This window comes from Sturnus vulgaris, chromosome Z (assembly GCF_052056855.1).
Source record: "Sturnus vulgaris isolate bStuVul1 chromosome Z, bStuVul1.hap1, whole genome shotgun sequence".
NCBI classification, from domain to species: Eukaryota; Metazoa; Chordata; class Aves; order Passeriformes; family Sturnidae; genus Sturnus; species Sturnus vulgaris.
Window position 1 is genome coordinate 81194935 of NC_142283.1, and position 24450 is coordinate 81219384.

Below are 24450 nucleotides of genomic sequence, written 5' to 3' on the forward strand. Positions count from 1 at the left end.
TTATGCTGTTCTGAGACAGGCTTTGATTTCATGACAGCAAACCAAAATACACCAGAAGGGTTCTGGACAAAGGGATAAGCATCTCCTGCCAATCCCTGTAATGAGGGTGAATTAAATGCAGCAGCCACTCACTCAAGCCATGCTCTCCCACATTTATTTATATTTTACAGTTTTTAAGTGTAGCCAATTATGGATACATACAGAAGTAACGCAGACTATATATAAATATTGAAAGGCACTTAGCTATGCAATTATATACATATTTCATTTATGCAAGGTAAGACTGGCATGTTTAAACTACGGGGTTATATAAATGTAGATTGTGTTTCTTTTCATGGGCTATATTTAACATTTGCATGCAAAAACATCCTGTCTGGAGGTATCACTGCGTGCCTCCTGTGCAGGACTAAACCACAGGTGCAGAGCAAGAGCATTGCAGCCACCCTGAGCCAGATTTATCCTGCACCACCTCTCTTCCAGGGCATCCACTTTGCTGAAAAACCTGCTTATCTCAGAGCTGAACTTCAAAGGCATGGCTCCTGCCTCCCAGAAAGAGGGTTTGCCATACCCTGCTCACCGTCCTACAGCCTGGGTATTTTTAGCTGCCTGGGAAGCACCTGATAGGGACCAAGTTCCGAAGATAAAAACTAACAAGGCCATTATCTGTACTATTATAACAGCTTTTGGTATTAAAATTGGTATTTTTTAGGCGATGGGGAAGAGGAAAAGCGGCTGGCTTGCAGGTTCTGTATGGAATCTTTAAACAGGATAAAGCTGACACCAGGAATTGCACAAGGTCGCTGCCCGTGCTCCTCTGCCTGTCACGGGCAGGGTGATGGATTCACTGTCCCTGGGGCTGCCAGGGACACACAGCCACAACCACACCCACCCACTGCGGCCAGGGCCAGCCCCACACGATCCATTCTTGCATCCCAAGAACCCACCAGCCAGGTGAGGAGATGCTTGGGACCGCCTAGAGATCCCCTCCATCACCACCTCCACCACAATGACAATTAAATGGATAGAAGAAACAAAGGTCAATGGCTTAACGTGAAGGAGGGTAGATTTAGATTAGATATTATGAAGAAATTCCTCCCTGTGAGGGTCTGGCACAAGTTGCCCACAGGAGCTGTGCCTGCCCCATCCCTGGAAGTCTTCAAGGCCAGGTTGGATGGGGCTTGGAGCAACCTGGGACAGTGGAAGGTGTCCCTGCCCATGGCAGGGGGTGGAACTGGATGAGCTTCAAGGTTTCTTCCCACCCAAACCATTCAGGGATTCTGTGCTTCAAACCTAATGATCTAAAAGACAACCCTCTGAAAACACAGTAGGAACCATTCACGTTTTATTTCTTTACTCCTCAGCACTCCAATATAAGCTAAAGCCTGAAAAGAGCCTGGGTTGCTTTGTCACTCCAGAAACACGTTCCACTGCAAGTGATGTGCCTGACTTCAAAGTCATCAGAGCTGACAGGGTGATGTAGGGGAGGCTGTTCTGCCCACGAAAGCCCAGGGGTCCAACCTCTGCTCGTGGAGCAGAAATCCCCCCGGACAGGAAGGCCATGTGCTAATTTCTGATGTCCAAAAAACTAACGAGTGCAGACAAGGAAAACACATTTGCTCAGATCCCCAAGTTGGCAGCGATGCACGGAGACAAGCGGGACGGAAAAGCAGGAGTGAAGTACAGCGTTCCTGGCACTTGACAGAAGGACACAGCAAAGGTTAAAGTGCACCCTCTGAACAGCACTGGAAAAGTGCATTTGGCACATTAGCAGCATAACACAGTGGCGAGGTGCCATGGAGCACAGCATGGAGCCACAGGGGAGCTCCAGAGCAGGAGGGAGTTGGTGGGTTTGGTGAGACACATCCCCCTTTGGCAGCCTCAGGGTCAGGCTGCTCCACAAGCAGGAAGATCCCTCACAAATCCTGGACAATGATGACAACATTGACACCTGAACCTTTCCAGTCAGCCTGCTCTTGACTGAACCTTTCCGGTTGTGCTTAATGGAAATGGACACTTACTTCTTCATTAATATTTTCATTCTCACTCCCATTCCAAGGTGAAAGCAAGGAAACAGTGAGAGTGAGTGAGTTTCTTCTTATGGAGAAACCTGGGCATCCACAATAATCTCTGTATTCCCAAACAGAATCACAGAATATCCTGAGCTGGAAGGGACCCACAATGTCCAACAATGTCCAGCTCTTGGCCCTGCACAGGACAGCCCCAAAAATGCCACCCTGTACCAGAGATTATTGCCCAAGGCACTTGGGAAGTGTCTGGATGACAGGCAGCACTCCCACATGGCAAGTACCTTCAGCCTGAAAAGCAGGAAAGCTCAGCTTTGACAGAGGCTCGACTGCATTTCTGAGGGTTTTCTGTTTCCTCTAAGGATAATTTAAATCTCTTGAAAAACCAACCCCAACTGGCTGCTCCTCTTCAGAGAGTGCAAGTCATTCCACACGTTTTCTCAGAAATCAAAGCATTCAAAGTCTTCCAAAGTATGTTGTCCTCTCCACCAAAGTAACTCCCTCCACAAGTGTAACCATACCTTAGAGAGATTTTAAGGGTTCCTGGGCAGACCAAGGATGTAATAGGAGGTAGGAGCAAATGAGCTCCAGAAGCCACCTCCAATTTTAATAACTCTACAACAGCTTCCAAAGCATATTATTTCAAAGCTGTTTAAGAAAACCCTCATCTCCCTCCTGGAGAGGGATTTTGCACAAAGACCTGGAGGGACAGGACAGAGGGAATGCCTTCCAGTGCCAGAGGGCAGGGCTGGATGGGATCTTGGGAAGGAATTGCTGGCTGGGAGGGTGGGCAGGCCCTGGCACAGGGTGCCCAGAGCAGCTGTGGCTGCCCCTGGATCCCTGGCAGTGTCCAAGGCCAGGCTGGACAGGGCTTGGAGCAGCCTGGGACAGTGGAAGGGGTTGAACACAGGATGGAGCAGGATGATCTTTAAACCCTTCTGTGATTCCATGATTCTATATCCTGAAGTCTGCTTTAAGAAGTAGAGTTTTTCTCATTAGCTTTCAGAAGACAGGTTTAGTTCTTAACACTCCAATCCCAGTCCAAGAGCCCTCTCTTTCGCTGCCAATCCTTACATCAATTTTTCCCTAAACAGCAACAAGGCTCTCCTATGACCTCCACTTCCTGAGCAGCTTCATCACCTACCCAGCCACCTCCTCCCCAACCACACATCCAGGATTAAAAAACCCCATACTGTGAACCAAGAACATTAGTGACAAACCCTCTGCACTTGCACTAATGCTTCATTATGTACCAAATATTCCCCTGGTGCCATTTTCATGTCCCAGAGTTTTCATTCTCTGCAATAGGTTCTAACGAGGTGGCATGTAATTACCTTATTGTGGTCCCACCCCAGGAGGTGAAACACTGCCGTGGGGGTGAGGGTTTTCATCCATAAACTGTTGCTTTCAGTTGACAGGTCTTGCTGAAATTTTCATAAATCTGGAGAACACTTGCAGGTTGTTATAAAAGAGGCGATTACAGGGCTGGTAATAAGGGCCTGTGACTAATGACAATATCCCCCACTGACAGGTAAACACCCAGATAATTGGCATTTGATGAGAAGGGAACAGATCTTGTGGGGTTTTAGTTGGGCTTTTGTTTTGGTTTTGTTTTTTGGGGGTTTTTTGGGGTTTGGGGAGTTTTTGGGGTTTGGTTTTTGGTTTTGTCTTTTTTTTTTTTGGTTTGGTTTTTTGTTGTGTTTTGTTGTTTTGGGGGTTTTTTTGTCAAAACATAAGTATGGATGAAAAAAGTAGTACCAGGTAGATCGACCCGTGGTACATGGGAGCTGCAATGTCCACCAGCAAAGCCATCAGCAGCAACCAGTGCCAGGTGCTCCAGAGAGGAGCCAAGGGTGTTATTCCCAACACCAGGAAAGCTTCCCTTACAATCCTCACAGCATCCAGGACACACTTGCAGCCTGCAAAGTTCACTGGCTTAACAGGACAGAGACCAGGTGAAATGGTGCTGAGTATCAAGCAAATAATCTGACCTCATTCTGAAACAGCACTGGCTGAGATACTATTTTTAAGGACATCAAATTAAGTGTGATTTGTTCTCATTTGTAAGAAGATTTCCTGAGAGCAAATTCGAGAAGGGCAAAGCCCCAACCCCAGCTCACCCCAAAGATGTAGCCAGACCAGGGCTGAGCTGGTGGGATGTGCAGGCTGGGACAGGCTGGGAAAGAAGGAAGGCAGCCCTGCTGCCTGGAGGACAGCAAATACTTCCCAGTTTTCCAGATACACTTCACCTTTCCAGACAAACACAGGTCCTTGTCCAGAGAAACTCATCTAAGCAATGGATCCCAACCCTTTCCCTGGGATACAACATGACACTTGTGCTCTTGAGCCACTAAACCTGTCCTGTACTCAGGGATCCAACAGACACAGGAATTCCAGCTCTCCCAACACTCCTCACTCTTCCCTGCCTTTGCTCAAAAACACTCAGAGCCCTCCCACAGTCAGAAAGACATTTCCTGGCACAGAATACAGCCAAGTCTCAATGGAAACCTTTCCTGGGGACAACGTGGGTCACCCACAGCAGCCCCAGGCTGAGGCTCCTCCAGGCAGCCACAGCCAGCAGGAAGGCAGTTCCCATCCCCTTCCAACAGGACATCTCCAGCATCAAAGAGCTACAAAACCAGCATCCCAGCTTCCCAAGGAAACCTGCCCTCTGACATTCCTTCTTCCTACGTAAATCTGATTATTCATGACTGAACAATGTGTGAACAAGGAGTCCAACCTTTCTTTTGGATTGTCATCAAGGTCTGCCACTCTGGTTTTTCTTCTCAAATTTCAAACAAGATTTCACTTTGGCCAGCATGAGAGAGAAAGGGCAAAAGAGACCAAACTGCCCTCCAACATTACAACTCTCTACACGCTAAATGCAATGAGATTTACCTTAAAGAGTTGTTGCAAGAGGATTCAGGTTTCCCCTGAGACAAAATAAAGCTTGAGAGGAGCTCCAGCTCCTGATGTCCAGAGACACCAGGTCTCAATCAATGGCTGTTCCTCAGTACAGCCAGGCCAGACACACGAGCACATGGTGAGTGCAGGCACCCAGGTTTGGAGCAAACACCTGCCCAGGAGGCTCTGAAGAGTTCCAAACCAAAGCAAATCCCAGCTCAAGCCTACCCTTGCCATGAGCACAGCAGCAACACACGACAAAGGAGATGTTTACCCACCTGCAAGACACCAGAGTTAAACGCCCATTCTTTGACCTCTTATAGAAACAAAGACACCAGTGAAAAGGTGGGAGATCCTCTTTACCTTGCACTCTTCATCCAGCAGGTCCAGGATCCCAAGCTTGGCCTCGATCAGGTCTATGCAGGGCTGGTTGTCATAGAAGTCTATGAGAGTCCAAGGGATCCCCTCCTTCATGTACTCCTCCTGTTCCAGCTTGAACACGTGCTGGGGGTGGGAGAAAGCAGAGTCACTGCGGGTGACCCCAGCCAGCAGAGCACAGCCCCTTCCCCTGCTCCCTGCTCAGCATTCCACCAGCACATCCAGAAGCCTTAGAGGCTCTAGGTGCCCTCAAGCACAGCCTGCACATTCACACAGCCCAGCTCCTGGCAAGGGAAATAAAACCATCACACAGGGAAACCACGGTGCAGGGAAAAATAAGGCTTGAAAGGACTTCCACTACAAAGTGACTGAAGCTGTCACTGCGCCGAGGTGGGAGCCACACACTGATGTGGCAGTGACACACATATCTCTTGGGCTGACAAAACAGCTCTTGGGCTGACAAAAACCCTCCTCTGCTGCGCTGCTCTGCTGATTAAAGCAGTGACCCGAAGCAGGTTCACAGGCTGGGAGCCCAGCCAGGGCTGAGAGCCTTGTCCCCATCAGCGAGCACAAAGAGCACCCATCCTCCCAGAAGGGATATCAGCAGCAGCATCTCACTGACTCAGGGACACTGCCATTGAAAAGCCTTCTTTGAAAAAAAAAAAAAACCTATAATAGAAAAATCTTCACACGGCTTATGCATCTCAGACCTCTGCCCAAGCTGATAAATTGTCTCTGGCTATTTCTGAGATACTCTAAAGCATATTAAAAAATGATTTTTCAAATGCACTTTTTTTCCCCCTTCAAAGATAGCTTTTTAAAATCTCTTCAAACTTGTCATCTTGGAGTTTGAATTTATAAGCTTCAGAAGTGATAGTTAGACGTACCAAGTAAGATATGAATAGTGCAAATACAATCCATAATTTACTTTTCATTTTTAGCAGCAGTGATCTATCTGATGCATTAGATAGACTGCAAATGTTCATGTCCATGCATATGATATGGTTTCAATGGGCCAAAATAATCTGCAGTACTTAAATGCTCAAACTTAACAACTTTTCCCCTGTACCCTGAAATTATTAGTAATTTTTTCCCTACTTGTAAATGAAGCAGAGGACAACTCCTTACTGGTTCCATTTCCAGTGAAGGTAAATTGTTTCTAATAAAATAGGAAAATTTCTGGGTTTTGTGAGGCATGTCCAAGTGAAAAGGGGGGGGTGTTTCCAATCGTGTTATTTAATACAGAGCTTTCATCTCACGGGTTTAAACCACGCTTAATGGGAAGGTTTCCACACTCATAACTTATTTTAATTCACACTGGAAATCAGCATGAGACCATCAGGTTTTGTTTCAGGATTGATACAGCACCAAGAAAAAGGCAAATTACATACTTATTCAGAGCAATGTGTGAGCCTTAGCACAAACCACATGCAAATCCATTTCCAGGACCAAGTTTACACATCAACTAACCAACATTTTCCAACTTGATAGGAATATCTAGAACCACTGCAGTGAAGGGAGGGAGGCACCCCAAGGATCCACAGGATCTGTCCAGGCTGCAGGTAAATGCCATTAAGCAGAAGCCAGACACTCAGCAATCCTGCCTTGTTACATTTTCTGCTCAGTTCCATGGAACGTTTCCAAGCTGACCTTACCGAGTTGAACTGCTGCTGGAGCTTCTCGTTGGCATAGTTGATACAGAACTGCTCAAAGCTATTCACTTCAAAAGTTTCAAACCTGCAAAGCAATGAATAAATCAGCATTAGGCGTTGCTTTGTCTCAAAATCTTCTCTTTTTTTTTTTTTTTCTTTTTTTATTTTTCCTGCATCCGTGTCATCTGTGATGGGGAACACCAGTTACTCAGCTATCCCTTCCATTCCTCCCATCCCAGATCTACGCTTTTTCCCCCAAAACATCTTTCCTTGGCACAACTCAAGGGATTCAGGAGGTCCCTCCTGCTACACACAAATGAGACATCTGGCACGACTGCAGCTTCTTCCTGCCCACCAGCTCTGTCTGAGACAAGAAATGTAACTGCTTCTCCTGGGGAAAAATATTATGAAATATTAAGTCCAAATACATTCACTGCAAAGGTGATGAAGAAACAGCAGCTGCTGTCTTAAAAGACCCAGCGTGCTATTTTTAATGGGATTTAATAGAGCAGAAAAAGAAGGTATTAAATTTGTAATTATAGCTTCTCTACTGCATCCCTGTTAGCACAAAAATTAGACACACGTGAGTAAGCAACTTCTGGAAGGGAGAAGGGGAAAAATGGTGATTTCAGTTCCATCTCCACATTCCTTAGAGGAGCCTTAGAGGGGCCTTGGTGCTGGACTCAGTGATCCACCTCTTCACCAGGACTTCCACACCAAAACACTCTCCTACCCTGCCACAGATCAGCTCCGAAACAGGCCCAGAAACAGATTCTTAGGCACAATTAGAAAGGACCAAATAGGCAATTTTGGTAACACAAACTACAGGTAAGGAGCAGGGAGCCAGCAGAGCCCCTGAGGCTGAAGCACACAACACCCAGAAACAGGCACAGGGAGCCAGGCTTGCTCTTAAAACCAAAAGAGGGTATTTTGAGCTACCAATGGGAATTATGTGTTTTATATTTCTATTTTTAAGGCACAGTTGGAAGAGAGAAAGGGGAAAAAAAGCCTTTGACACATGACTGTAAGGATTAAACCAAGGGGAGAAGTGGGAAGGCTTCCTGTGTTCAATGAGTAAGCTGCTGTAATGATAAATATGTGACTAAATAATTGTTCGGGTAATAGGCACTGCAGGAGCTGGCAGAACAGTCTTTAAACACTGAATAAATGAAGCCCTTTCCTTCCAGCCTCTCTTCCTCAAAATAATCAGTGCTTCTGCCACTTCCTGAGGACCACCCTGCTGTTACCCCAGTTATCCCCGGGTACTTCCAGGTGACAATGCCATCACCACACAAAATGCCCGTGTCCCTGGGGAAATGCAATGTCAAAAGGCAAAAGGAAAAAGGGAATGGGAGGTTTTGTGCTTTTATCACCCCCACAGTCCTCGAGGAAACCTGCTTTCCCTCTGCCTGCCCGGCTCTGCCCTCGGAATTGCTGCCACCTGTGCCAAGCAGAGGATGCCTGATCCATCCCCTTCCCAAAAACTGGGCTTTACAGTCTTTAATGCAACAGAGTCTGGTGCCCGAGACAGCAAATGTTTACACTAAAGACGAGGCTGGCCCTCGGTGGTGAATGTGTCCTTGGAGAGCTCCCTCTGTGCCCATCTTGGCTACATGGATGGGCGAGTCTGTGCCTCCAGCCCTTGGAACTCAAGGAACGTGACATCCCAGGACTCCTTGGAAATACCAGCTGCTGCACGACCACAGCAACACGGCAAGGAAAGGTTTAATTAAAGCACAGATGGCACGGTGAGCTCGGTGGAAAAAGGCAACGAGGGCAGGAGTAAGAGAAATGGGAGGAGAAACTTCTCCCCTTCCGAGACTCCAGATGTGATTTATGAACCCTCCCAGTGAGTGCCAGCCGGGGGCAGAGCTGCTGTACAGCTCCAGCTCCACGGCAGATCTCACTGAGCTGCTAATTAAGGGACTCTACTAGCACAATTTGTTAATTGACAAAGCCGATTAGTTGCCAGCCCTAGGTGTGTGCTTGCCAGGAGGCCCTACCTGCTCAGAGTGGGGCAGCATCCTGATGGGGAGAGCAAAACAGTGCCTGTTTGGTCTCTGTTCATTTCAGTGCACTTGGTGGGGGGAAAAAAAGCATATCCACCATTCCAGTGGCTCCCTGGAAGGCACATCCAGCCTGGGGACAGCTCTTATAAGTAGATTTTTAGGGGCAAATGCCATATTTTGGTTTTTTCTGCTGCTTCTGGTCTCTCCTAAGTCCTCTGCAGCACCAAGGTTTGTAGTAAAATATTTAGACTTCATGAATAAGTCCAGCACACAGCTGGTTGCCTGGGTGTTCACAGTTCTCATGGCAAACGAGAGGGGGAACAAGCTGTCCCCACCGAGTCCAGGAGTGCCACATGAATCCACTCTTCTGACTGACTTCAGTATTAGTGCTTCAGCAAATAACACCACTTCAATAAATACAGAAAGGCTTTCAGTGCTGCACCCTCTCACCTCAGTGTTAACAGAGAATTAAGGATGCAAAGTCAAGCATTGGGAAGTTGGAAGAAGAACCCTACAGCTTCTGCATCCTCTGTTTGGACCCCACCCCTAAAAATCCTCCCCATAGGGACAGTCCTCCCTGAAGCTCTGAGGATGTCAAGGATGTGCTGTGAAGCTGGCTGCAGGCTCCCTGCCTTTCCAGCTCAATCCCTCTCCCAAAGGAAAGGAAAAAAAAGTCCATTCGAGGAAAAAAAAATCTGATAGTTAGAAAAATGCATTAAAAACTCAAAAAACACATGAGTTAGGAGAACCAAACCACTTTAAAGTTCAGCAGAATCAGGGTATCATCACCCATACTCCCCACATCGTTAATTACTCAGCATTTAGACAGCAAATTCCATTTACGAAAGGGATTTATGGTCATTTTAGGACACCAGACTCTCACAAGCATTTCTGCCAAGAACATGGACACCTTCCCCTGCAAATTTGCCTCTTCAGTAGGACCTGCAGGTCCTTGTGGAAAAAGCCTGCTGGTGTCACCAGGACTGTGAAAGCGACTGAAGGAGGTTTTTCTTCCACACTAACAGATTTTCAAGCCCAGCTTAATCTTTCATGAGCCTTATCCTCAAGTCTCCCTTCATTCAGGTTTATGAAAGTCTGATCCTCCAACTCAGGCATCCAGTTTTCTGTATGGATCCACAGGGCTCCATCTCAAAGCTTTATTTATCATACTCCAGCCTGCAGGAATTTCTGTTTGTAGGGACAGAGATGGGAAACAGCTTCTCTGTCTCATACAGTCTTTGAACCACGCTGTGCCATATTTAAGATGCTCCCAAGAGAGCCCAGAAAGCTGCAAACCAGAGAGAGCAACCTCATCACCTCAAGCTATCCCCTGAAATCCCAAACCAAACAGAACTGTGTTGTTACAATCCTTGGTAGCAGTGCTCCTGCAAACTTTGCCCTAGGACAGCAGTTACTGATGGAGATCAGCAACCAGAGGGGCTGCACTGGTGCTGCAGCACTTTCTGGCATCCTTTCTGCTGCTGTAGCTGTCCAGCAGATGTTAAAATCAACATCCCAAACACCAGCAGCTGTAGAAACCTCGTGGAAGGGTTTTTAAGCAAGACCCAGTTCTAGAAACTGTGTCACATTACTTTTTCGTTCTGATCAGACCTGCTTTGGCAGGATTTCACTCTGAACTTGAGGTTCTCCTAGAGCTGACAGACCTTCAGAGGACACAGAACTGGGGGCTGAGCAAGCACAGTGACTGCCCTGGGTTAGGGACTGGTTCCTGGAGCAGCTGCAATTTGTGCATTCCACCTTCCCCTCCAGAACAGGAGCACTTCAGCCCCTTAATGTGCTAAGGGAGAACAGGACACCACTGCTGTCCCACCGAGAACCACAGAACCCCTGAATGGTTTAGGGTTGCAAGGGACCTTTTAAGGCCATCCAGTCCTCAGGGACACATTCCACTGTCCCAGGTTGCTCCAGGTGCTGTCCTTGGCCTTGCATGGACCTGTTGCACGGACCTGCCTGGGCCACCTGGGACTTCTCTCTTGCCCTTGCTGCCCAGAGACACACACAAAAATAAACATGGTGTTGAAAAAATTAAGGGTAAAATCCAAACCCACAACATCTCTTTCCTTTTCCACCCCACAACTAAGAGAACCCCTTCCTCTCTCTTCCATCTTCTCCTTCTTTGCAGCACTTCAGCTAAAATGAACTCAGACCACTCTCACACCCCTTTTCTAGCACCACTCAAGTGCCAGGATGACAAACCAGGCAGCAACAGGTACCCAGAACAATTTTAAAGCGTCTCACTGCCCCCGAGGGCGCAGGCTGCAAGCCTTGCAAGAGCTTTTTGCACCTTGCATCCCGCCTGCAGCAGCGGCTTCACAGATGAAGTGGTGTCCTCAAACCCCACAGCAAGACGAGGCAGTCTGTGGTCTCCACAGCAGCACCTTCACCCCAGCTCATCTTAAAGGCTGTTTTAAACAGCACAAGGGACAGAAATTCCAGTTGGGAAGGGTGAGGGAGGTAAACCCCAGAACGCAGTGCTCACACAGACCCGCATGCACTGTTTTGTGCTCAGGGCTGCACACTGTGAAGGAGGATCCAAACTGGAGACTACACAGTACTTTTCTGTGCTCATTTCTATTACTCCCATTGCTGGATCTCAGAAATATGGAATTTTGAGCTTTCTGTGCTTCCAGACCCCTGGAAAACACTGCTCTGGACCTGAAACCTTGGAGAAGGTTTGTAAATGTATATAATGAGTAAGAAATCACAAACGTGTAGTGGGTTAGATATGTGTATTTTCACTGGGTGATGGGTTTTAAATTTAAAGTTTTTTTAATATAGTGGTAGTTACAGGACAAGATGGAAAATTTGTCTTTCTCTTTGTTTATCTTCTTCTGTCTTCTTCATGGAACTCAGGCAGTGACCTTTGGTTGGTCAGTCAAATGTCACTCTAAGGGTGGTGGGAATCTATTATTGGCTCAAAAGGATAAATAATGTAGGCATTAAACTTTTATTGGTTTGTTTAGCTTTAAAAGGCCTTGAAGCAGGCTCAGCTGTAGCCATTTTTCCCACTTCTAGCAAGGAGCAGGAGGTGCTGCTGTACCTTCTGTAATTTTTAACAAGATACAATAAACACCCAAATCCGAAGACAAGCATCGCCTCAATCGTGTTTCCATTAATCCTGGCTCTGAGGGCAAAACGGGACTGACAACAAACCACGAATAAGTGGTGCAAAGCCCAGCCCACACCCCCACACCCATCACCAGCCCCCAGCCAGAGCAGGGTGTGCTCTGCAAGGAGCAGAAGGATTGGTACAAGTGGCCAAGGAGCAGCCTGGCCAGCCCAGGAGGCGCCTACCCGTAGACGTCGAGCACGCCGATGAAGGAGTGCTGCCTCACGGTGCTGTGCAGGGCTTTGTTGATGTGCTGCACGATCCAGCTGAAGAGCTGGGCGTAGATGTGCTTGGCCAGGGCGCTCCTGGCGTTCACCACCTGCGACAGGGACATGCTCTTCACGTAGGTCTCGGCCGTGGTGACGAGCTTGCGGTGGCAGAGCCAGTGCTGCATCTGTCTGTGCTCCACGCCCAGCAGGCTGCAGAAGCTGCTCAGGTGCTCGTCCTCGCTCTGGGAAGGGGGGGACCAGAAGCAAAGTCAGCTTGTCTTAATGGGGTTTAATAGAGCAGAAGAAGAAGGTATTAAATTTGTAATTACAGCTGCTGTACTGCGTCCCCGTTATGTCGGTGGCACCCCCAAACTGGGATTTTAACACCCAAGTTCGCAGATCTGCACAAGGAATGGCAGCTTTTCACAAGTACCTCGGGAAAAACCCTGTCCCTTTCTCTAGATAAGAAAGGACAGCAATGGGAAGGCAGTGACAGCCATCCAGCTGTGCTCACCCTCGTGGAGGGAATGGCATGGCTCACACGGAGCTCTGGATGGCGGCACCAAGGCTTGGCCCTGCTCTGGTTATCCTTGAGCTCTCAGCTTTCACAAAGAGCAGGTTTCCACAGCCAAAAAGAATTCTCCTCCTCGTGCTGCAACTCTCCCCCATAACCAGCCCTGGTTATGCCTCAGACTAAAGCTTAGGGAATGCCATGCCTTTTACAAAACAACTCCATCCTGAATGACAAAGTTATAAACCAGAACGGCTTAGGCTTTGCACAATTAACAAAGTGAAACGTGGACTTCACTCTCTTTAGTGCAATGTATTCCCTCCCCCATCTCTGAAATTAGGACAAAGCAGTTCTGAGTCTCGATTATGGCCAGATAGCAGGCACTGCCTTTTGGAAAATAAGAAAACAATTTCCCTTCTCTCTGTGTAATAATATATATACCTATATGAAGTAAATTGTATCCAAATAGGTAAGTGTACTCAGAAATGCTTGATGGGGTTGGGGATGCAGAAAAAAAGTGCATTTTACAAGAATTCCAGGTGTTTTACTGCTACGTTACCTTTTTGACAACAGAGTCAAGGCTGCACCAGAAATGATTTAATACCTTGCAATTGCACTCGAAGGTAATTAAACAATATAAACCTCATTAACAGAACTCAACACTGTTGAAGCAGGCTGCTTTCACATATCCATGTTGCCAAATATGAAATGAACCACCCCCAGCATCTCACTTATTCAACACCACATTATCTCAAGGGTAACACTAAAGTGTGTGCAGAACCCTTTTAATACTTTAATTAGGAACAAACGACCCAGCCTGGGATGCAAGGATAATTTACAGGACAGTATTTTCCATATAATTGCTTTACTTTTCCCCACCTCTGAACAAACACAGAAACAGAAAAACTGCCTCTAAGGCATCCTTAGTGTTATTTATTTTTGCTAATTAACTATGCAGGGCTGCTTTGGCCACTTTACAAGCAGCAGCTCCGTGGCTTTGCCTGGAGGAAAGTGGTTGTAAAGCATCACACCCTGTGCTGGTGTCACCATCGGTGTCACAAGTCCCCAGGACCCCACACTGGGCATTCTGAGGAAGCAGGAAGAGTTAAATGTGGATTGGGATGTAAGGGATGTGAGCAATTTTTAAACAACCTTGCTTGTAGGGTGGCTAGAGAGGAGGAATAATGCATTATTTCCCAGGACAAGCAAAGCAGCTAGCAACAAAAAAAAAAAAAAACCAAACAAACAAAAAAACCAAGAATGTTTTTGAAAACAAATGTGTTTTAGAAAAAGGGCAAGAAAACCAGGAGGGAAAGGGTTTTCTACCCAAGGGCACTGCTGTGAAGCTCAGCACATGAACACGGGCTGACCCCCGAGCACTCCTGAGTGACCTACCGACACACTGCAGCCTTCCCCATCTCGTTCCACTTGGATTTCCGTGTTCCCTAGGTGCAGAATGGCAGCAATTATCCTAAAAATGGTCATCTGATGAGACTCCTTCACTCCTGCGGGAACAATTGATGGCTGATTGTCACAACGGAAAATGAAACACGATTTCAAGTCTATTTGAAGGTGCTTGCAGTGCTTGATTTCCTTCCGAGGGAATTGGTTTTCAGAATCATGAGGCTTCTTCCAATAAATACACCATAAACTCTCAATTTTAACACGGATGGGTTTAATACACACAAACCCAAGGACGCTGCTCCACAGTGATCAGACAGGAGCAGAGTTACAGGGGCTCTGCAGCCTTCACAGAACAAGGGGCTGCTTGTCTGCCCTCGCAGTCTGCTGACAACCAAAGCACAGAAATTACAACTTATTGCCAAAATCTCACAAAAAGAAGGGAAATTGAAGCCCTGCACAACGCCTCCACACTGGTGGCACAGCTGGATGCAGCAGGGAGGTGATGGGAGCTCTGCCTTACCATCCCCATCTCAACAAGGGCTTTGTGTTTTGGGTCTTTACTGAGGGTGCAAGATGTTATTGCCTTAAATATTTTATTTATATATTGCTTTATCTATTTTTCTTTGCAGGCATTCCCAGCAGGAGCTTTGCTCAGCAGCAGCCTGCACATGGCCTTCTTGCTGTACCTTGCATTTTTCTAACATCCCAGCTGGGTTTCTGTGTCCCTTTTGTGTTCAGGGCTGGTGTCCTAATTATCCACCCAAGGTCTGAGACATCACCTGCTGGTTTCTGAATTATCCAGAGCTTCCCCTTCTCTCTCTCGGGACTTTTCTGTTACCAGCACAGTGAGAAATGTTTCAAGGTTACTGAAAGGAGCAATGCTCTGCTCTTACTTGGAATTGGAGTTAAGCCTGGCCAGGCCTGGAGATTTGCAGACAAATTTGACTTCTTGTTACACACAAAAAGGCAAGACTGGAAACTGCGGTAGCAATTTCCCCAGGCCCTGAACAGCAGCAGAGCTGGGAAGCACTGAAGGAAAATGAGGAAAAGCAGAGGAGCACGTGAAGAACAGAAAATCATCATCAGACTGGCCCCAGAGGAAGATGCTCTCACAGAGCTTCCCAGGGATCAGAAAGGAGACAGGGGAGCTGCCTGGGGAGCCAGAGAAGGGAGGGAAAAAGAGACTACACATGCCAAGGGGATGGAGATCGAGTTCTCTGGGGATCACAGTCCTGTGGGCAAGTGTGGAGCAACCAGGAATTGTATTTTTTGAGGAGTTAACAGAAGTCACACAAGCTGAACAAGAGGAGGGTAAAGATAGGACCCCAAAGAGAAAGAGATGAGGCCCATCTGAAATAGAAAGAGGACAAATTTTGGGGAAACAACTGCAGTTCTACAGCTTGCAGTGAGTCCCCACTCTCACTGCAAGCACAGCTGGTCAGGGGATTTCACAGGCTGTGAACTCTGAACATCATGAGCTCCTCTCCCAGCCTGTGGAATGGAACCAAGAGGCACCGAGGCTGACCAGGATTTATAACCTTGGTTTCAGATAAATACAAATGAACTGGGCACGTTTTCCCTTCCGGATTGTTTTTCCTTCCAAAGAGCCCTGCTGCAGGCAGGGTACAGCCCTGCTCCCCTGCTGCTGGCACGGGGGCTGCACACAGCCACAGCCTCTGCAGCTGCCAGGTAGATGTGGACTCTGCACAGCAGGGGTGTACTCGGCTCATTATTTCCAGGAATCGGTACAACGCCGTGATCCAAGAAGTGACATCACCCTCAACCACAACACAGACTGAACTGCAGAGTAATAGCTCTTTTCCTGCTTGTAAACAGGGTAAAAAAATAGCAAGTCAATACTGCAGCCCTCTTTGGCTTCAGAATGATTCAAGTTTCTCTTAAATTCAGCATCCTTCTCCATTTCACTGCTGCTTCACAGACTAGAAGCACTGCTGTAGCTCCCACTAAAGAACAAAGTAAAGCCAACTAGGTCAACAGGAACGTTATAATTCAGGCAAAACACTGAAAACCATTGTGAGAGACTTCTGCTGGGCAGGCTTTGAGCAGAGCAACCCCTTACCGAGCAGGGTGAAGGCATGCCTGGTTTTCTCAAAGTCATCAGCATCATCCACACCATCGATGGACGTGTCCCCTCCCTGAGAAGTGTAGAAAAAGTCTTCAGCACATGCTAGGAGAGAAGAAAGAGGAGAAACACATCAGCAAGCCGTGCTCCCCCACTGCAGCCACTCCCCAGAACGTGCACTGGGATGTTCCCTGCTCCCTGTCCCCCAGCCCTGAAGGGCACCTGTGTCCTCTGAGCCACAGTTTGCCCAGGAGTGGATGAAGCAGAAGCTTGGCAAGTGGCTGCAGCTGCTTCTGGCAGTGATGGAACCTCTCCTCCAGGCACGGAAAGTTCAGCCAGGGCAGCGCTGGAATTCCAGTAACAGCTCCATCACACGGGGGAAGACCATTTCAAATACTGCTTTCAGTAATTCCTCATCCTGTTTTACACATCCATGACTGACTCAGGCACTCTAACACCTTGTCTACACAAAGCCTTAATCCTTGGGAGCAAAGGGAATGGAGAATGGCTCAGGGTGCCTGCATTACATCACATGAACACCTGTGCCTCAGTGAAGTTACTCCAGGATGGCACCAAAAAATCCTGTGGAGGCCGAGAGGCATCTCCGATGCAAATACAACAAGAAGAGATGGCAGGATTTGTGCCCACTTAAGAAAGCTGCACATGCGATCCCCCTCCTCAAAACAAGCAAGATGTGTGCCCGAGGCTGCTGGCTGAGTCCTGGCAGAGCCAGAGCTTGTCCCCTGCGAGGGCTGGGGGAGCCCAGCCCCTGGAAAACCTCCCCACCCCACCCAGAATCAGTTCTCAGCACCAGACTCAGCCTGTTTTCAACTGAGGAGGAGTCATTTGCCAAAACTCACCCATTAACACACACGAACATATTTCCCAAGCATCATGAATGCAGAGAAAAAGCCCACTGTGCTCCACACCAGCCTAGTGGTAACCTTTAAAATCACTGCAGTCCGCACTTTTCTTGACTCAAATTGCCACCAGAAACTCCCCATCCCTTCCCAGGTCCCCCCACAGGCTTCTGCATTAGCTGTGCTTTCAGCCTGTAAAGAAAAACATTTAATTCTCTTTGGCATACAAAGCCCTGCGACCCGGAGATTTCGGTAATTCCACTCATTGCTGGAGCATCAGGGACAAGGGGCAGAAAATGCTGGCTGGGGTCAGGCAGACAGGGTCCCTCCTGGTCCCCCAGCACAACAGGAGCTCACCCAGCCCGTGGTGGAGCACATCACACCCACGGCCTGATGCTGCTGCACATCACCCTGCAGGATGTGCAGGCTGACGGGGCCAGGACATCAGCTCTCGATTTTGAACATTCACACTGGCATCTGTGTCTGCCACCTCTGGTATAGCTGACTCCAACCTGTACGTTCCAAGACCTCTGTAATTATTTTAACGACCACGCCAACCCTTTGATTCATTGCAAACAAACAAAACACATCCCTGCCTTGCACCACTGCCCAGGCATCATTAAGCTACACACCACACTTCAAAAGGCACTTGCACTGCACATCACCATTTAAAGTCAAATATTTACTTTCTAGTTTAAAATTAAGCCTTTAGGATCGCTCTGACTGAAGCCAACACTGGTTTGCTCTGCTGGGCTCACGCATGTTTAGAGACTCTTTTTTGTTTTTCAGCATCTTGCAACATAAAAGGAAGTAATAACAATTCTTTGTATGTGCAAGACCCAAAGGAGAAGCAATAGCTCCTGGTTTTTAGATGGAAAAATATACATCCTCCTCCATGAGCAATAAATAAAAAGTAGATTTTTCACATCAAGACACCTCTTGTTTTGTATAAGCCTTGGGAAGACAAGGTTGACAGGTAAGTACAGCTCACACTCAGGAAATAAATCTGAGTTCTGACTAGTCATCTTCAATCAGGCCAGTAAATCCGAGGCAAAGCTGGAAATTAAAAACATCACTCAAAAGGAAGAAAAACAAGTGAACTGTGCACCTCTGCACCCGCAGACCACTGCCCAGCCCCAGCAATCCCAGGGGACAAGGCCCAGCCTAAGTCACACCGACAGGAGCAGCTCATGGAGCCACCTCCCTGTCCCCACCTGCCACGTCTGACAGCCACCAGAACACTTTGGGGAGGCGTTTCTCAGCTATTGCAAGGTGAGAGGGCAGGAAGCACCAAGGGCACACACCTTTGCCTTTGGAAAGAACTTTTCCAACACCCAGTGCATGCTCTGACACAGCAAATGCAAAGTGCCACAGAGAGCAGCAGACTGCAGGGACTGGCACCGAATTTTGATTAGAAATTACCCAAGAATGTTTCCCTGCAGGCTAATGGCCCCGGCACCCACTCCTCCTGCAGTGCCAGCTGTTGCCATCACACGTTCATCCCTGAGATGCTGAAGCTGAGAGCCACAGCCACAACAGCACAAACACGCCCCGGGGGATGCACCAGGACGGAAAAGCCTCTCAGCCTCCACTCCTACCAGCCACCACAAACACAGAGATGCTTTTAGAGAGCTGTGATGAGTAACTTCCCCTGATACACATGCTCCCAAGAAGAGAGCAGTGGTTTCACAGCTGGAGCTCTCACACGTCAACTCGTCTCCCAGATGGAGCTGAAATAATTTGTGTCTGAATTTTAAGACGCCAGCAAGCATCATCCTTACCCAGGGCATGTTATTAAAAATGAAGCGCACAGGCATGGCATAAAGTCTTGAAAATGGTCCACGGGATGTGCTCTGTGTGGTCAATGTGCCTGCAGTGACCCAAAAGGTCATTAAGACAAGCTCAGAATTACCTAGAAACTGAAAGCCCCTCTCTTCATCTGCCATTCCACTGTTATGTGGATGGCAACTTCTGCAAGGCCCTGTGTGGGATCAGAACCTGCCTTGCTCACTATTCAAAATAGGAGAAAAGCCTGGTTTAAACCTTGCTTTTCTCTCTAAGCAACACCAAATATTCAAGATAAAAGAATAATTAAAATTCATCCCTGTGTCACCTGCTGCAAGTGCAAACCCTCTGAATCACGTGTTCTACAGAGGTTTTGCTGCAAATCCAGGGGAAAAACCCAGCCCATCCCAGGAGTTAGCCATTAAAAAAAACAAAACAAAAGCATAATGAATTCAAAGGACAAAACCACTCCTGCCAAGACATTGGCCAGAGCAGCCCACATTCACATTTGATTTAAAATACACACCTTATGCAAGGCTGGTACAATATTAACACATGATCTCCTTGCACCAGCTGGCATTTACCACAGCAATGTAGTTTCACTGCAGCTCTGCTGATGATTTTTACAAAATCACAGAATCCCAAAATGGTTTGGGTTGGAAGGAACCTTAAAAGGACACCTTCCACTGTCCCAGGTTGCTCCAAGCTCCATCCAGCCTGGCCTTGGACACTGCCAGGGATCCAGGGGCAGCCACAGCTGCTCTGGGCACCCTGTGCCAGGGCTACCCAAGCTGCCCATCCCTGGTGATGGGGTGAGCAAACCTGTGCCCCAGCCAGCAGCAGAACCTTTCCATCTCACCTCCCTCCCCTCCTCCCAGCGCCTGGGCACACAGCCCTCGCCCACCAGTGACCTGCAGTGGCCCCACCACGTCCCCCTGCTGCCCTCAGACCCAGCCAGGGATGTGCCACCACTTACTCAGTCCAAGGTCTTTGAATTCTGGCAGGCTTGAGGAGGCACAGAGCTGATAGAAGATGTGGTAGTTGCGCTCGTCCTCTGCCTGCAGGGAAATGCTGAGTTACCAGGGGCACAGGGAGGTCACACCCACCCTCACACTGCTGCCCCCTGAGCCCAGGGCCACCCTGATCCCATCCTCTGCTTCCCACCACCGAGATCCCCCCCACAGCACAAGGACCTTCTCCTTGCCACCTGGGAAAAAGGAGGTGCCCAGCCTGACCAACACACACTGCCTGTCTGGCAAAGTAAGAAAATAGTTCTGTATTACCTCCCACATCTTATCCCTCTCTGGAATAACCAGGCTAAATGCAGCAGCAAGCACTGAGTTGCAAACTCACAGTAATATAAAATAAGGTGTTTCACTCTTCATGGCTTTCTCAAAGTTGTCAGCTGTTTAAGATTTTTGTAGTTGGAGCACTCTTCTTGTTTTGTATAAGGACAAAATTTTTGCAGTAGCTTCTGATGTACATCTCAAGCAGAAAGCAAGAAAGCCTCTCCTAAGCCAGCACAAGAAACCCAAGGGATGTGCTGTTGCAGGGCCATCAGCCTTCTCAGCCCCTCTCCTGCCCCTTCTTCATCTTCCAAAACGAGCACTGCTGCCTGCAATTCGCTCTCCCTGGCTCTGTATCTACCCGTGTCCCAGGTACACCTTAGCCCAGGACGAGGGTCACCAGGCTGGAATCACAAAGAGCTCCAAGACTGAGTCCAAAAGACACATCCGGGAGCTGTGCCCACTAAGAAAGTGACAGGACAAGGGGACACAGCCTCGAGTTGTGCCCGGGGAGATTTAGGTTGGTTATTAGGAACAGTTTCTTCATGGAAAGGGCTGTCCAGCCCTGTCACAGCTTCCCACAGCAGGATGGGCTTAAAAGCCATGTGGATGTGGCATTTGGGGACATGATCACAAGGAAGATGAAGAGGGACTGGGGACAAGGCAGGCAGGGACAGCACACAGGCAATGGCTTCCAGTGCCAGAGGGCAGGGCTGGATGGGATCTTGGGAAGGAATTGCTGGCTGGGAGGGTGGGCAGGCCCTGGCACAGGGTGCCCAGAGCAGCTGTGGCTGCCCCTGGATCCCTGGCAGTGTCCAAGGCCAGGCTGGACAGGGCTTGGAGCAGCCTGGGACAGGGGAAGGTGTCCCTGCCCATGGCAGGGGGTGGAATGAGGTGATCCTTAAATTCCTTCCAACCCAACCCAATCCATGATGATGATTCTGTGATGAGTATGGCAGTGCTGGGGGGACAGCTGGATTCAATGGTCTTAAAGGTCGCTTCCAACCTAAATGATTCTGTGGTTCTACTTCTAAAGAGACTTCTTGAAAAAAAAAAAAATTTAATCCATAGAAAAGACCCAGACTATTGAATTCCTGGAATACAGCACCCAAAAGAAAGAAAGGAAAAAGCCCCACAACTCCTCACCTGAAATACAACCCGAGATTTTTCCAGGAGATATGTCCTCATGTTGGCACCAATGATGTGGTATTTTTTGTCAAAGCCAATCTGAATGTATTTCCCAAAGCGGCTGCTGTTGTCATTCTTTGTTGTTTTAGCATTTCCAATGGCCTGCATAATACAAACAAAATCAAAAATTCAATTTTAATTGAAATTTTGAATTTTTTTAAGCACTTCGATTTGCAATCAGTGTTACATAAACAGTCACGGGAGGATTTGAGGAAAACCCCTTCCCAGATGCAGAAGGCAGAGGAACAGTGTGACTTGGGGGAGGACTCTTCACTGAAAATGTGGTGTCTCCAGGGTTTTTATGGAAGAAAGATGCATAGAAACAGACAGCAACGAGTATTTATACAGTAATTAATTACCTACTTCCCAAAAGTCTGAACATTCGTGCTGCACCTTACAGGATATCCCCACCTTTGCTCAGAGTCAACCCCAGCAGCTTCCCTGGATGGGTCTCCTTCCCCCAAAAGCCCATTTAACTCAGGGTTTTTCTGCAAACCAGGCAGTTTTCTTTTATGTTTTTTTCTGCATAGGCAATGTTCTCATCAATTCCCAATAAAGACAGGCATGTTGCCTGGCCTCAGCACTAAGAAATTACAGCCAGAACTGAACACAGGCAGGAAAATTAGAGCAATAAAATTCTGGAGTCATATAGAAGAATAGTGTGCACTATGAATTTATTTTTTTTTTCTTGGATAGTTTTAAGTGCCCCCTGGTATTGGAGCTGCACTTCACAGAGGCAGGGAGATGGGTGAGGAAAGGAGTGAACTAGCAGGTTTACCAGGAGTAAACCTGCAGAAATCCAGCTGTGTCTCACCCTGGATCAGCCACCACCTCTCTGTCTATCAGACAGTTTGGCACGAGGCACCGTGATGGGAAGCCTCCCTAAAGGCTGAGCCAAGCCTAAGGTTTAAGCACAGGACAGCACCACACTCCACCAAAGCAGCACTGCTGGCTCCTGCCTTGAAAAGAAAGTCACACCAGCCTGAAGTGCTTCATGGACTTTGGAAAAGCCCAAATCAACTGAAGGCGCTTCATGACTCCAAAATCTCTTTGGAAAATGGGATTTAGGCACTCAAGACATTTATTTTCAGCATCTGGCTTCAGTGAAAGGAAACAAAGCTGCTTTTTCCCTTTCTTTTGTGTTTGTAAGAATTCTTTTCCCTCAGAGCAGGGATTTCCCTATAATGAGACTCATTATTCTCCAACACCCAGCATTCCAACATATCAATCAGGTTGGAAAATCCCTCTCAGTCCAAGCTGTGGCCAATCCCCACCTTGTCACCCAGCCCAGAGCACTCAGTTGTCCAGTCCTTCCTTGGACACCTCCAGAGAGGAGGACTCCAACACCTTCCTGGGCAGCCCCTTCCAATGCCTGACCACCCTCTCCATGAGGAAATTCCTCCTCATGTCCAGCCTAAACCTCTCCTGGCACAGCTTAAGACTATGTCGTTTTGTCCTGTTGCTCTTGCCTAGGGGAAGAGGCCAATGCATGATTGATAGCAACAGAATGCTAATAAAAATTAAAATTAATTTAAATATCTCAAATGGATTAATCCTTTTATTTTCTACTCCATGTTTGTACAACAAAAGGAGGCACCGTGCAGTGACAAAGGAGGAAGAAGATGACAAAACACCAACAGTGCCAGCTGCACTGCCTGAGCTCTCCCCTCTGGAGCCCCACCAAAGCCCAGCTCCTGGAGATGTGCTGGGGATACTCAGGCTCAGCTTTAAGACCATCAAACACAGGTGCAATTGGGGTGGATTAAATGAGGCTGTTGGTGCATTTCTGCACTCCAGTCCAGCTCCAGGGCACTGTTATGCCATAAATCAGACCTGTCTCACAAGTCCCTGGGGGTTCCCCACTGTACTTGACAGAATTCACAGAATTCACAGAATCACTGGGTTGGAAGACACCTCCAAGACCATCGAGTCCAACCCAGCCCTAACACCTTAACTAGACCATGGCACCCAGTGCCACATCCAGGCTCTTTTTAAACACATCCAGGGATGGTGACTCCACCACCTCCCCGGGCAGACCATTCCCAGTACACTTCATCACTCTTTCCGTGAAAAACTTTCTCCTGAAATCCTTATTATAATATATATATCCACATGTAATATACTTGTCATGTACAGAGTGTGGGCAGTGCAAGCAGGACACAGGACAGGGAGCAGAACACAGGACAGGGAGCAGGACAAAGGACAGGGAGCAGGACACAGGACAGGGAGCAGAACAAAGGACAGGGAGCAGGACACAGGACAGGGAGCAGGACAAAGGACAGGGAGCAGGACACAGGACAGGGAGCAGGACAAAGGACAGGGAGCAGGACACAGGACAAGGAGCAGGACACAGGACAGGGAGCAGGACAAAGCACAGGGAGCAGGACAAAGGACAGGGAGCAGGACACAGGACAGGGAGCAGGACACAGGACAGGGAGCAGGACAAAGCACAGGGAGCAGGACAAAGGACAGGGAGCAGGACAAAGGACAGGGAGCAGGACAAAGGACAGGGAGCAGGACACAGGACAGGGAGCAGGACAAAGGACAGGGAGCAGGACACAGGACAGGGAGCAGGACACAGGACAGGGAGCAGGACAAAGCACAGGGAGCAGGACACAGGACAGGGAGCAGGACAAAGGACAGGGAGCAGGACAAAGGACAGGGAGCAGAACAAAGGACAGGGAGCAGGACACAGGACAGGGAGCAGGACACAGGACAGGGAGCAGGTTTTACCTCCATGATGGGGCTGCAGGCCAGGACTTTGGCCTCGATGTTGGTCTCGCTGGTGGAGCCCCCGACGGTGGCGAAGAAGCGCATGGCGTACTTGGCAGAGACTGTCTTGCCTGCCCCCGACTCCCCACTCACGATGATGGACTGGTTCTTCTCATCCCTGGGGAGCCAGAGCAGCAAGGTTAATAAAAGCTGAGCTTCTCTAAGTTAATCCATTTTTTCTGACCAGCTGTTTGCACCTTCTCCCCGTGCTGCACCCTCACCTTGTCGTTACAGACACTGGATTGCTTCTGGGCT

At 48.2% G+C, this 24450-nt stretch overlaps 1 protein-coding gene across 1 annotated transcript in view; it reads right to left on the bottom strand.

Annotated features, from left to right (window-relative positions):
* Window positions 1–24450, bottom strand: part of MYO5B (myosin VB) — a 123042-nt gene that overhangs the window by 72364 nt on the left and 26228 nt on the right. The window contains exons 5-12 of the mRNA XM_088157035.1: window positions 24157–24313; window positions 21382–21525; window positions 19926–20007; window positions 16302–16409; window positions 14213–14322; window positions 12283–12548; window positions 6962–7043; window positions 5292–5432 (exon numbers count right to left, since the gene is read on the bottom strand). Coding sequence (XP_088013161.1) covers window positions 5292–5432; window positions 6962–7043; window positions 12283–12548; window positions 14213–14322; window positions 16302–16409; window positions 19926–20007; window positions 21382–21525; window positions 24157–24313 — 1090 coding nt within the window. The remainder of the gene's footprint in view (window positions 1–5291; window positions 5433–6961; window positions 7044–12282; window positions 12549–14212; window positions 14323–16301; window positions 16410–19925; window positions 20008–21381; window positions 21526–24156; window positions 24314–24450) is intronic.